The sequence below is a fragment of the Falco naumanni genome, chromosome 1 (genome assembly GCF_017639655.2).
Source record: "Falco naumanni isolate bFalNau1 chromosome 1, bFalNau1.pat, whole genome shotgun sequence".
In the NCBI taxonomy this organism is placed as follows: Eukaryota; Metazoa; Chordata; class Aves; order Falconiformes; family Falconidae; genus Falco; species Falco naumanni.
In genome coordinates, this window is record NC_054054.1 from 59,189,574 (window position 1) to 59,202,330 (window position 12,757).

The 12,757-nt window shown below is 38.5% G+C and overlaps 1 protein-coding gene across 1 annotated transcript; it reads right to left on the minus strand.

Moving 5' to 3' along the window:
• Positions 1-946: 946 nt before the first annotated feature.
• Positions 947-9,872, minus strand: PDCL2 (phosducin like 2). Its single transcript, XM_040604291.1, is given in 8 exon segments — positions 947-2,984; positions 2,986-3,043; positions 3,381-3,589; positions 5,163-5,302; positions 6,708-6,711; positions 7,879-7,972; positions 8,435-8,555; positions 9,864-9,872. Coding segments are annotated over 8 exon segments (735 nt in total). The 3' UTR covers positions 947-2,884.
• Between the last annotated feature and the right edge of the window lie 2,885 nt (positions 9,873-12,757).

Below are 12,757 nucleotides of genomic sequence, written 5' to 3' on the forward strand. Positions count from 1 at the left end.
CAGTGGGCGCCGCGCCTGCCTGACCTCGGCTCACCTCGCCTCACCTCACCCGGTTCCCTACTGCTCCGCTCCGCTCGAGGAGGAAATGGCGGCGGCCGCGCTGCCGGGCGGGGCGTGGGCCATCGGTCATCGGCCGCGGGGGGGCGGCGCTCCCGCGGGGTCGCGTCCGGGCGCCTCGGGACCGGGGAAGCCCGACTCAGCCAGACCCGGTAGCGCCGCGTCTCCGGCTCGGAGCCCCGGGGCTCGCCGGGCCGACGGTAGCCGGGCTGCGAGGTGGGGAGCCGGGGAGCGGGGTCGTCGCCCGGCCGTGCTCCGCCTCCGGGCAGCGGCGCCGCGGGAGGCTGCGAGCGAGGCCGCCTTGCGGCACAGGCGGGGCGGCCGCCGCCAGCCGGGGTGCTGCGGGGCTGGGTTTGCGGGCGGGCGCAGAGCTCGGGGCCGAGCCCTCGGCGGGGGCTCCCTGCCCGAACGGTAAACCCGGTGCGAACGGCCGTGCCGGGCAGTGCCTGAGCGCTTGGCGCGGCGCGTTCGCTCGTTCCCAGAGGGCAGCCGGCAGCAGCTCGGGTGCTCGCGGGGAACGGACGTGCCAGCACGAGTCATTCGGGGATACGAGTAACCCTGACGGCGGTCGGTGGTTTCTTTTATCGGTGTGCACAAAGGGTAAAACTAACGGAGTGGCAGAGAGCAGACTTGACCGTCTCGGGCCTTTTGTTAGCGTGCAATGCTGTTGATACCAATTTTATAGTATAGTCTTACTAACGTTAAAAATAAGTAATGACCCTAGCTGAATTTAAAATCTCAGCACCTAATAAAACTCTGGCATTTCTAAGACACTGTACTAATACTACACGGTTTGCACAGTTTATTTTGTACAGTACTAACATTGGCTGTTGAGGTCTGAGAGGTTTCTGGACCACCAAGCTGATGGAAGGCTCACAGCAAATGAGTTTGCTGCTTTCTGACTGAAAAGCCATGATTTTAGTCAGTGCTTCTTATTTGCTTACAGTTTGGGGGGGGGTGTGGGTGTGGGGTGTGGTGGCATGGCAAAAGTAATTGTGAACTCGATTGACTGAAGTGCCCTGTATGGGGTTGAAGGATTTTTTAGGTAGGCTATGTCGCTACACAGCGACGAGATGTAGATCTGTTCGGAAAAATGTATCATTTCAGCATCATAGCTATCATAGGAGTTTGCAAGACTGTCTCTGATAATAAAAGTGTTACTGTGCTTGTGTGATATTAAAGCTTACAAAAACTGTAAGATGAGCCCATATTACCGACTTTGTGGAGAAAGTTGTGAAAAAGCCCAGCTAAAAATACAAACATGAGGTATCGTAAATGTTACTCTGAGACGACTAACTGATACTGCAAGGTCTTTATGTACAGCTGTAACAGATTCCAGCCACACTGCCTACTACAGAAGTGGAATATGCTTAAATATGCAGTTATGTTTGCATAAACCTGCTCTGCATGCAGCAGACATTGCAGCGAACTTTTTTCTGTAAAATAAAACATTGCTCAGTGGTAATAGTATGTAAATATTCTCAGTTTTCTTTCTCAGTGACAAGGCTGTTTATTTTTCAGTTCATTTCCTAAACAGCAATATATCTAAAAGTGTAGTTACAAACATGTATCTGTAGAAGCCTCATTAGTGTTTGTGTCTGGAATGAAGGAATTTGACTTGGCTGCAAAAATCTCATGGATTTTTCTTTCTGGGTTACTTTTCAGGTGGGTCAGTTTCCCCATTTGAGTCACCTTGTGACTGAAGTCTTACGCAGAGGTATTGTAGGCATAGGAACCTCTTTAACAGTAACGCTGCTAAAGAGCGAACCATGAGCTCAGTTTTTCCGCTGGAGGAATTTTAAAAAGCATTAGGATAAAAACACTTTCTTAGTTACTGATTCATACTCTATTTCTAGCTTTCAATTGAGGAAAATGTGATACAAACAAAACTAATCATTTCATTACTCATGCAAAGCATAGATAATGTTCCTATGATGAAATGTAGTAAAGATAATAGGATACAGCAGGAATGGAAAAATCCAGGAGAAAATGCAGGAATATTTTCAATAAAAATGCATAATTATCAGAACTAGAATATAGTCAAGAAGCCAGGAGGCTAAAAATAACATCATGCTGCATATATCAAATTTGCCACAAGATCTTTAGTAACTAGTAGTAATTCTTCAGAAAAACAAAGTAGAGATAGCGTGTTGTCTCTCTTCACACCTTGCATGTGTGGGAGCGTAACACCTACCTGAATCGGGAGCATGCTTTCTTGTAGTTTTGCTTATCTACAGTTGTAAACAGTTTTGTTAAGAATATACTTATTTTTATTAGGAAGGAAAAACTGATCCAACTGTCAGTGTTTTAAAAGAGTGGGAAGATCATCCTAGACACTGGAGAAAATTCTTGAACACATGTCAAACAAACGGAACTGTTAGTCAATGGATTCAGAGCCAAATCCTGATTTTATATCACTATACACATTATTGTCTTTGTGTCACCTTTTCACTGGGTGGAACTCGGAAGGTACTTTGAGCAGAGTTCCACTAGTCATTTCACTGTGAATTAAAGGAGTATCTTCTACTTATGCTGGCTAAAAGGAATAATAAAGTATGAATTAGAACCTACCAGTTACTATCCTCCTTATCCCATTCCATTTAAGCAGAGTTTGTATGAAATGAAGAATCCAGATTCTCTGTGTCAGTGACAGCCATCTATACATATCTAAAGGTAAATATGGCTTTCATTCACTATGTCAATTTCTTTCACAAAAAAACCCACAATGGAAACAAAAAAAATTTATAGTTTCAGACTTGCCAAAGGAGAAAAAAAAAAGTATTTGAGTTAATTTGTGTCAGAAAAAATTATCTGCATTCAATTTTTCTCAAGCAACACAGCATTTCGTATCACAGCTTTTTGTATTGGTGTCTTCATGAGCAAAAATATTTTGTGCTGATAGTGTCATCTTATTCATAATGTCTTTGGGGGGTTTCTTCTAAGTCAGTTTCTATTGCTTCAACTTCTGCTAGTTTTGACTCGAGCTCTGTAACAACAAATTACAATTTGTTCTGATAATTACAAAAGAGGAAAAAGACTTCTATTAAGGCCAAGATCCATCTCAACAACAACAAAAAATGGAGCCACCCTTGCGACAACTTGTTTATCTCAGTAAAATATCTATAACCATGAAACTGCAAAATATCCATGCTTATCCAGTATTCCTACTGCAGAATTACATAAATTCTTTGGGTTTTGTAGACTTTTTTTTTTCTGCAAATGTAATCAAAAAACTTCTCCACCTTTAAACAATGATCTTTAGATCTAATGATTACAAACATAACATTTCTGTAACATGAATTGTTTTAAAATATTTCTCATACCTTCCACCTTAAGGCGTATTCCCCCACATTCAGCTACTCCAGTGAAGCTGCCTTTTATTTCACCAGTTTTATATACAAATATTGTGGGCAAATATCTGTTATGGTAATTCTGAACACAGCTGTTCACAATGGCTTTGAGAAACTTGACTTCTGGAAACTTTCTGGCTAGCAGGCTGAGATGTTCATTAACCAGCAAACACATCAGGATGCTAGAAAAGAATAAGAAAGTATGATGACGCTTCTGCTGTACATTATTTGTAAAATAATGGAAGTTATTAAAAATAAAGCCTTTGAAGAATAAATATACCTTTTCTTATAGTCTGCCTTTAATTTGTTACAAGAATTGCACCACAAGTTTTATTTAACTGCTTCTAAAATCACTGTGATTTAAAGAGCTGTCCAAGTACAGATACATAATGGACACAGTCTATCAAATATGTGAGTATTGCTACTAGATGCTTCGAGTGTTGTGCCTCAGCTCATTCAGTCCCATTTATTGTAGAGTTCAAATGAGATCTTTTAATCTGTAATATACATTTTACTTCAATTTAATTGAACTGGCTTTCAGTTTAACATTTAATTACTTCATTCTTTTAGTGAAATTGTAATTTTTTTTTGTAAAAAAGTAACATTGGGGAAACCAATATAGTCGTACTACTACCATAGGCTTGTTCATTACTTTCATAGCTACTATTTGCAATACAATCACTGTATCAACTTCAGCAAAAAAGAAACACACGCTCCAAAACAATGGAATTTTTTTGATCCCCTGCATCCCGTTAACCTTCGAGAAGTGCAGATCTTTACTGTTAACTGAAGCTCGAGAAGCTGATTTAGCCTATGGACCCTCGGTGAGTCCCAGCAGTACCCTCTCGTTGCCAAAGACAGGGCAGGCAGTTTTGTTACAAGCCATATGAGACTTTGGAGATCTCCTATTCATTCCTAAGAAATTACAATTTTCCTCACAGACTCTTACTTATGCAATGGTAAAGTATAGAATTAGTTCTCCAGTAAACAAAAGCAAAAGCAAGAAAAGCTGCTTTTTTCTTTCTTCAGACCTGTAAGTTTAAATTATTGTGATTTAAACAATCTCATTTGATTGTTCTACTTCTATTGCCTCTGGAAATAACACTCAATTCCTGACAACTGAGAAGAATCAAAGATGCTTTCTCCCTGCAGGCTTAAAAAGAAGGAAAAGACAAATCTATTCTGGATCTAAAAACTGCATTCAACATTCCATAATAATTCTCAGTGCTTTTCAAAAACTAATAGACTTGCTTTGACATTCTGCTGGATCCTGTCACAACTTCTGCTATCATTAGAGAATTTATTGGGGAACTGATAAACTAACAAATTCCCTAGCTTTGCTCAGTTTTCATAACTGAGAGTTTTCCTATTGGGCTTTTGCTTTGTTTGAGTTGAAGGGGAAATAAAGGTAGAATAATCCCTTTAGAGCACTCCTGCTAAGAAAAGAATCTGCAAACTTTCTTTAACACAGATAGTGGACAACACTCAGTGAAATTCACAAATCTCAGTGAGGTTAAGTGCATGGTGATAAGCACACGCAGCAAAGAAATCTTTCATATAACTGAATGAAAGTGATTAACTATTGCAAGTTAGTAAATCAACAAATCAAGGAGGTCCCATGCTCTGTGATTCCATTGCCTCCAAACAATTTTTTCATTAGTTTACTGTATTTCATTTTTCTTGGTATTGCTTTTTACTTACCAGTTCAATTCTCTATATTGAAGAATTCAACAACACAAACAAGAATGTAATTACCTTGACCAATAAAGATGAATTATAACCCAAACATCGCCTGGAGCATTTTTAACTTCCTTTACATACTGCTCTCCACAAATTTATCTTAGCTCCCCATACTTTGGCCTCCTCTGAAGACACTTCCATTCCTGCATGCGTTTCTGCATAATTAAAACGTAATTATAACAATAAGCATTTTGGAACATTTAAAATGCATTTTAAAGTAATATCTAGTGCATTTCTATCAATTACCTTAAAAAGCACTTCAAGTAACCCTTTAGCTCAAGGTCTTCTAACATAGTTTCAGAGCTAGAAAGGCTTCTATGCTAATCTATATAAATTAAGATAACATTAAAATACATTTTCTTAGTTCATCAGTATCAGATATGGAAAACAAGTAACAAACATTGCACAAGGGTTTATCATTTCATACAAAGCAAGGAAAAATAAAACAGGTACTATTTGTTTTTATGATTCTGAAAATGAGATTAGTTTGAGGAAGAACTACTAGTACTTACACTAGTATTTACCAGACAATTTTTAAAATATTCAAGAAAATTGGAATGTAAAAACAGTAGATGGCAGCATTCATCTATAAAAATACTTGCAAGGTAGAAAAGGGAAATGCCTTACTGAGATTTGTTGAACTAAAAGCAACTATTAATTTTACTAACTGAAAGCCACTATAAAAGTGGCTTTTCAAAAAAAGATTAAATAATATATGTGCAATGGTTTTACACTCTAACAACAATGCATGACAATTTAGGTTCACAACTTCCACATAATTATGTGAATTATTGTCTTCCTGTGAGAATACAGCACTAGATACACAGCATTAGCATTAGAATTATTTTAGTCATTTTAATAATGCAAGAGCAGTAAGTACAGGTAGATTCTAGGCAGAGGAAAAGTTTTGATCACATTAACTTTTTTATTCTGTGTAAACTGCATGTCTCATTTTTCTTATTTACAGTACAAAGCTCTGCAGAACTCAGCAGAGGACTTTGTAAAACGCCTACAAAAATATACACGTGTATGTCCAGTGTAGCTAAAATTACTAAGTCTTCATACAAGGTGTCAAAGTTTTCTGAACCTGAATTCAGAAAACATATTGACCCTGCATGGTATTGTAAGTAAAATGATTGGTGTACACCTAATAAATAGCTGAGTAAGGTTGTGCCACAATTTTGCCTAAGAACAGGATATGATAGATCACAGAACTACAGAATCGCAGCATGGCTGATGTTGCAAGGGGCCTCTGGAGGTCGATTCAACCCCCTCTGCTCAAGCAGGGTGTGCACTAAGCAGGCTCCCCAGGAACATGTCCAGATGGCTTCTGAACATCTCCGAGGATGGAGACTCCACAACCTCCTTGGGCAGCCTGTGCCAGTGTTCAGTCACCCTCATAGAGTAAAAAAGTGTTCATGATGTTCAGAGGACACCGCCCATGTTTCAGATTGTGCCCTTCTTGTCCTGTCACTGGGTCCTACTGGCAACACCCTGGCTCTGGCTGCTTTATGCGCTCCACTCAGGTATTTATAGACATTGATTAGATCTCCCCTGAGCCTTCCTTCAATATAAACTTAAAATGACTATTTTCATGGAGTCAGAAATATAAAAGCCATTAAAATTAATCTTGGATAAGAAGCAAAATAAACACAATAATTGTGTATTAGGAGTCCTCAGTTGACTTGATAAACACATTTCAAAACCACACAAGTTTATCAACTACCACCATTCTAGCAGAGAAACTGCAGTGTATGACATAGTGAAACTGTAATTCATAACACATTTTATATTGCATTTTTATTTCAATGATATATTTAGAAAGCATATTGTGCCAGAAATAAGTGCTATCCAAAAGGCAGTATTTTTGCTTTACACAAAATTATACAAAAGATGTATTTTGCTCATAATACTGAGATTAATTATTTAATTATCAATTAAAAATACTAAACAGTTTGATTCCAGCACTGCAATAGTTTTCTTCTTTAATGGCATGCCATCCTGATATAGGTGGCATGCAGTCCACACACACAACAGTATCTTTCACAAAGTTGGAACCATGTATGTTGGGACCCTGTTTTTTCTAGTGTTCTTGTGCAACATGAGAGAGAAAGGATACTCTCGATCAACCCTCTGTCCATTTCTTCCTGGCTTGAAATCCACAGAAACTGCTATTCAGAAGACGAGAGAGAAAATGGGATACAGAACTTCCTCCTTTGAACGTTAATCATCATTGTTCTGACTCCTAAAGACTGGTAGAGAATATCTTCAGAGTGGCAAAGTGAGGAGTACAGTTTAATCAAGCAAACAGAGAATGAACTGTACTTGTGTAACTTAGATAAACCCTTCGGACATACAATGCCTCTCAACATACAGTACCGTACTATTTCTTCAGCAGAACTGAGGATGTAAAATAGTGGTTTCCACCGTGGCCCCTTCTATTCTTTCTCTCTCAAACATCCAGCTTTCAGAATAAATAATTCTGTTCTAACAAAATGTCAAAATAAAATACGGTGTAAACTGCTTCTCTTTGCCACTGGCAATCAGAAAGAAGTAGGACAGGAATGTTGGTGCCCTCTATCTGCTGGCAAAGGACCAGAAGGTGAAAAAAGGCCGTTGTGTCAGTCAGCAGACATTATTATTCAAAAGATTCTGAGTTTACTTTTCAGGAGCATGTACACATACAATAGTGACATGCACTATTAATCTGGATAGAAGTATCTTACTATACCTGTACATTTCAAAAGCTTTTCTATCATCATTGTCATCAAAGTCATCTTCAGCTTCCTTCAATTCTTCAAGATTCATTCTTTCATATGGTTTCACTAGAAAGTTCTCCAAAGTGTCTGCAAACATTTTAAATGTATGAAAAATATTATATAGACATGGAACTAATGACAGATAAAGATCTACTAATTTCAGAAATTAGTCAAATTTGGCATAGCTCTGGGTAAGAGACAGAAAAAAATGAAATTTATTTAGCTATAACTATACAGGAAAACACAAAATACAGGAGCAGATTACTACCAATTGTTAAGAATGTGAATCTTGCCTATACTGACCGGTTTCTTTATGAAATTTTAAAAATCTGTTATCCATATGTTACCTGCCATAAAGTTTGTCACTGTTGTATGTTTAATTCAGAATTCTTTTTAAAATAACAAAATGAAAATAGTTAAAATAACATAAAATTATTGTACGATGGTGGTTACAAAAAGCATTATTGAAAATAACTCCACTTTTAAAATTTTGTCATAATAATGGCATGTATTTTTAATTTTACTTGCCTTCTGCTCCTTTCTGCAAGTGTAAAACCATTTCTCCAATTTCATCTTTCGGTTTTTCTTCTGAAGGAAAAATTCCAAAATTTCTCAGTGTGTCATTCCATTCAGTATCTTCATTTGGATCCTGTTTTAATATTATGAAACTAAATCAACAAATCAGTCTTATGCACCTTTTTTAAAATCAAAACCAGCCCTTTTTCACTTTGGAATATAGTAAGAATATAACAAAACACCATTACTTAAAGGCTTCAGTACCTTCATGGACCTTCATTGTATTGGGTTTGCACGGCAAGGTTTTGGTAGCAGAGGGCTGCAGGGGTGGCTTCTGTGAGAAGCTGCAAGAAGTTTCCCCTATGTCCAACAGAGCCAATGCCAGCCAGCTCCAGCCAGAGCTGCTGCTGGCCAAGGCCAAGCCCATCAGCACCAAGTGGTGGTAGCACCTCTGGGATAATATTTTTAAGAAGGGGGGAAAAAAACCCTGTGCAACTGCAGTCAGAAGAGAGGAGTGAGACTGTGTAAGAGCAGTGTCTTACTGACTTACTGACACCAAGGTCAGTGAAGAAGGAGGAAGAGGAGGAGGAGGAGGAGGAGGAGAAGGAGGACGAGGTGCTCCACGTGTCAGAACAGAGATTCCCCTGCAGCCCATGGTGAGGACCGTGGTGAGGCAGGCTGTGCCACTCAGCCCATGGAGGTTAATGGTGGACCAGATATCAACCTGCAGCCCATGGAGGACCCCACACTGGCATAGGTGGATGCCCAAAGAAGCTGTGACCCCATGGGAAGCCCATGTTGGAGCAGGCTCCTGGCAGGACCCATGGAGAGAGGAGCCCATACTGGAGCAGGTTTGCTGCAGGACTTACGGCCCTGGGGGGGACCTGCACCAGATCAGTCTGTTCCTGAAGGACTGCACCCTGTGGAAAGGACCCACACTGGAGCAGTTCATGAAGAACTACAGCCCATTAGAATGACTTATGTTGGAGAAGTTTGTGGAGGACTGTCTTCTATGAGAGGGACCCCATGCTGAGGCAGGGGAAGAGTGTGAGGAGTCCTGCACTGGAGGAGGAAGGAGCAGCAGACAACTGTAATGAAGTGACTAGAACCCCCATTCCCTGTTCCCTTGTGCCACTGGTGGCGAGAAGGCAGAGAAACTGGGAGTGAAGTTCAGCCTAGGAAGAAGGGAGGGGGTGGGGAAGGGGTTTTTAAGTTTTTGTTTCTTTCTCATTATCCTATTCTGATTTGAATGGTAATAAATTAAACTTAATTTCCCCAAGATGAGTCTGTTTTGCCCATGACAGTAACTGCTGAGTGATCTCCCTGTCCTTATCTCAACCCACAAGCTCTACGTTGCATTTTCTCTCCCTTGCCCAGTTTGAGGAGGGGAGTGGTAGAGCTGCTTTGGTGGGCACCTGGCGTCCAACCAAGGTTAACTCACCACAATCATTCTCTTATGAATATTCATTTGTAATTTTTCACTTATTAACAGAAAACAGCAAGATAATAAGAGAGAAAGAAAACTCAAAATGTAAGCACAGATAAAATAATCTGTCTCCAAAATATCAGCTAAAAATTGTCTAAAAGATATATGGAAACCTACTTCAGAAACTCAAAACTATATGCTGCTTAGTCAAACATACTTAAAGAAATACAGCATTATACAGGCAAGATTTTTGTATCAGTATTTTTATGCTTCTACTATGAACAAGGTATTGACACTGTGAATAAACATGTAAAACAATGCCTAGAATAAGAAGAAAAATATTTTTATACAAATTATTAATATTAATGTGTCAACATAGGCTACTTCATACACCAAATTTGTAGCACAGGACTTCTGTAGGTGTTAAGTCTACATTTGTGGTAATTTTAATTAAACAGTTAAGATAAAGGAACTGCATGCTATTTATAAGACTGCATTTCTACTGAAATTACATTAAAAGAATCTGTTTATTGCAACTGGACTGCCGTCAGAATGGTAGAATAGCAACACATTAGGAGGCCTCAAATATGGATTAGAAGTAGTAATGCAGATTTAATTTAAAACAGGTTGTTAATCAAAAAGTGTGGTATTTTTGGCCCTGAAATAATGACTTGTTTGAAAACCTCCATAAAGAAATCTCTGTATAAATACGTATGTATCAGAAATATTTAGTGTTATTCATAACTCCATAATAATGCAGCATCAAATGAAAAAGAAGTATATTACAATAATTTTACCTAAGGAATCATCCAAGATTTCCATTGGATTACTACCATGCCCATGAGAACTGCATTGGCCTTTCAAGCTTACAGCTAACTCGTTTTTATTCAACAAAGATCTTGTACAGAATTTGAATGAAAACAAATTCTAATGAAGATCAAGTGCTACACATGCCTCAGGAATTTCACAAAGCTAAAAAAAGTGCTGTAGATGAAAACGTACTTGGGAAATCCACGAAGAGAGTAAATGGAATCACGCTATCGCTCTCACGGAAGTACAGTGGGTTTGCAAGAAGACTTGGCTCTGCCAGTTTCTCTGCCATGAGGAAGAAAGCGAGGCTTGGCAGGATTTGGAGTGGAAAGGAAGTGGCAGTAGTTCCTCCAACGCTCCTACTACATGTGCTCAGCAGACTGTAGGCAAGGGTACTGCTACCAATATTCACTACTAGCAGAGCACTCCAGCTTTGCAAACATCTAGTGCCTTATTGCTATGGTAAGGAAGAGTTTTCATAGCTTAAAACTTTGGTTCCTTCTACAAAGCTCCAGTATCCAGATTTTGGGCTACAGATGACAACTCCATTGTAAATAGTTATACTATTTGGAAAATTACTTTCTGTATCATTCTACCTCTAAGAACATGGTTATTTCATCACCAAGTCTTTCAAATATACTAGCAAACTTACTTTATCCACATATGAAAACATAGATGAAGAACTAAAAATAAGTTATGTTTTCCCCTTCTTTGATTGAAAAGTAATTTATATAATCCACTGGAAAGAATAGAAGAGAAGCTCCATATATATTCTAATTAATTACATGGTCACTAATGGGTCTAGAATAGGAAAAACCCAAATGCAGATTTTGTTATACTGTAATTCCTTAGGGTTTACCTTTTGTTGCATGGTTTTGAAATTATATGTCCAATTATGATTATGGTTTTTATTATGTTTTATAATGCCTTGTGATAAATAGGACATAAAAAAGTCCTACACTGAGTCTTACGGCAAGTTTTCAACCCTTCACCAAAGCCAAATTTTTACTTAGGTACAGCCAGGGTATCAAAAAATCCACAGAGCTAAGAGGCCTACTCCCCCAAGGGAAACACTGAAGAAACACGAGTGATAGGCACTCTGCCATCCTCAGAAGTGCTTTAGTGTATGATGTCTTGACTTAAATCAAGATCAGATTTCCTCACTTCACAGAATGCAAATCTTTCTCCACAGTAGAAGGATTATGGAGAATCACAAGGCATTGTAAAACATAATAAAAAACATAATCATAACTGGACATATAATTTCAAAACCATGCAACAAAAAGGACTACTGAAACACAATTTGAATGTAGGTAACTTAGAAGATAAGCTCTAGCCAGTTTTTGCCAGGGATGATTTTGACACTTTGTGTTTTTCTGTATATGTAGGTCCTACATAAAATCTTTCCATAGTATTTCACATAAATGGGCTATTTTATACTATTTCTATTTAATGTTTGCAACATTCAATAGGTTTGTGTAACCAGTTGTACGTTAGACATTTTCTAGATGCTGTTAGATCTAACCAAATGTAAAAGCAAAAAAAAAAAAAAAAAAAATCAAGAATCCTCTATCACAGTAAATGTAACAGGAGATGGCGTCTCATAAATCTGAACTCCAGTGTCAAGGAAGAGAAGATCAGAAACCAGCAAACCTTTTATCATTTTTTAAACAGATTTAATTAAATCAATGTTTAAAAAGTTGGTGTTAAGTGATTAGCTCAAGGTTGTAGTAATATATGAAATAAATGAAAATATGTGTCAAAAAAATTCATAAGATATTTGATGGTAAGAGTGCAAAGAAGCCAGGCAGTGACAGAAGTAATCCCATGTAAACTGGAGTTTGAAGGTAGAGTGCTGAAGCAGTATTACTCTAATAGCAGGCCACGATCTCAAGTAAAAAAACTCACAAAACTTGTCACTGTTGCCAATGATAACGTTAATTACCACCAGCTTTGCCAGTGGTGATGCATATATAAAGTCGGGAAACCCACAGGCTGGGTAATGCCAATCCTAACTCTTCAGATAAACTTGATTTGCAGGGGGGTTGGTTTTTTTTTGGCGAATGACATGAAACAAATTCTCAATGTTTTTAAAATAT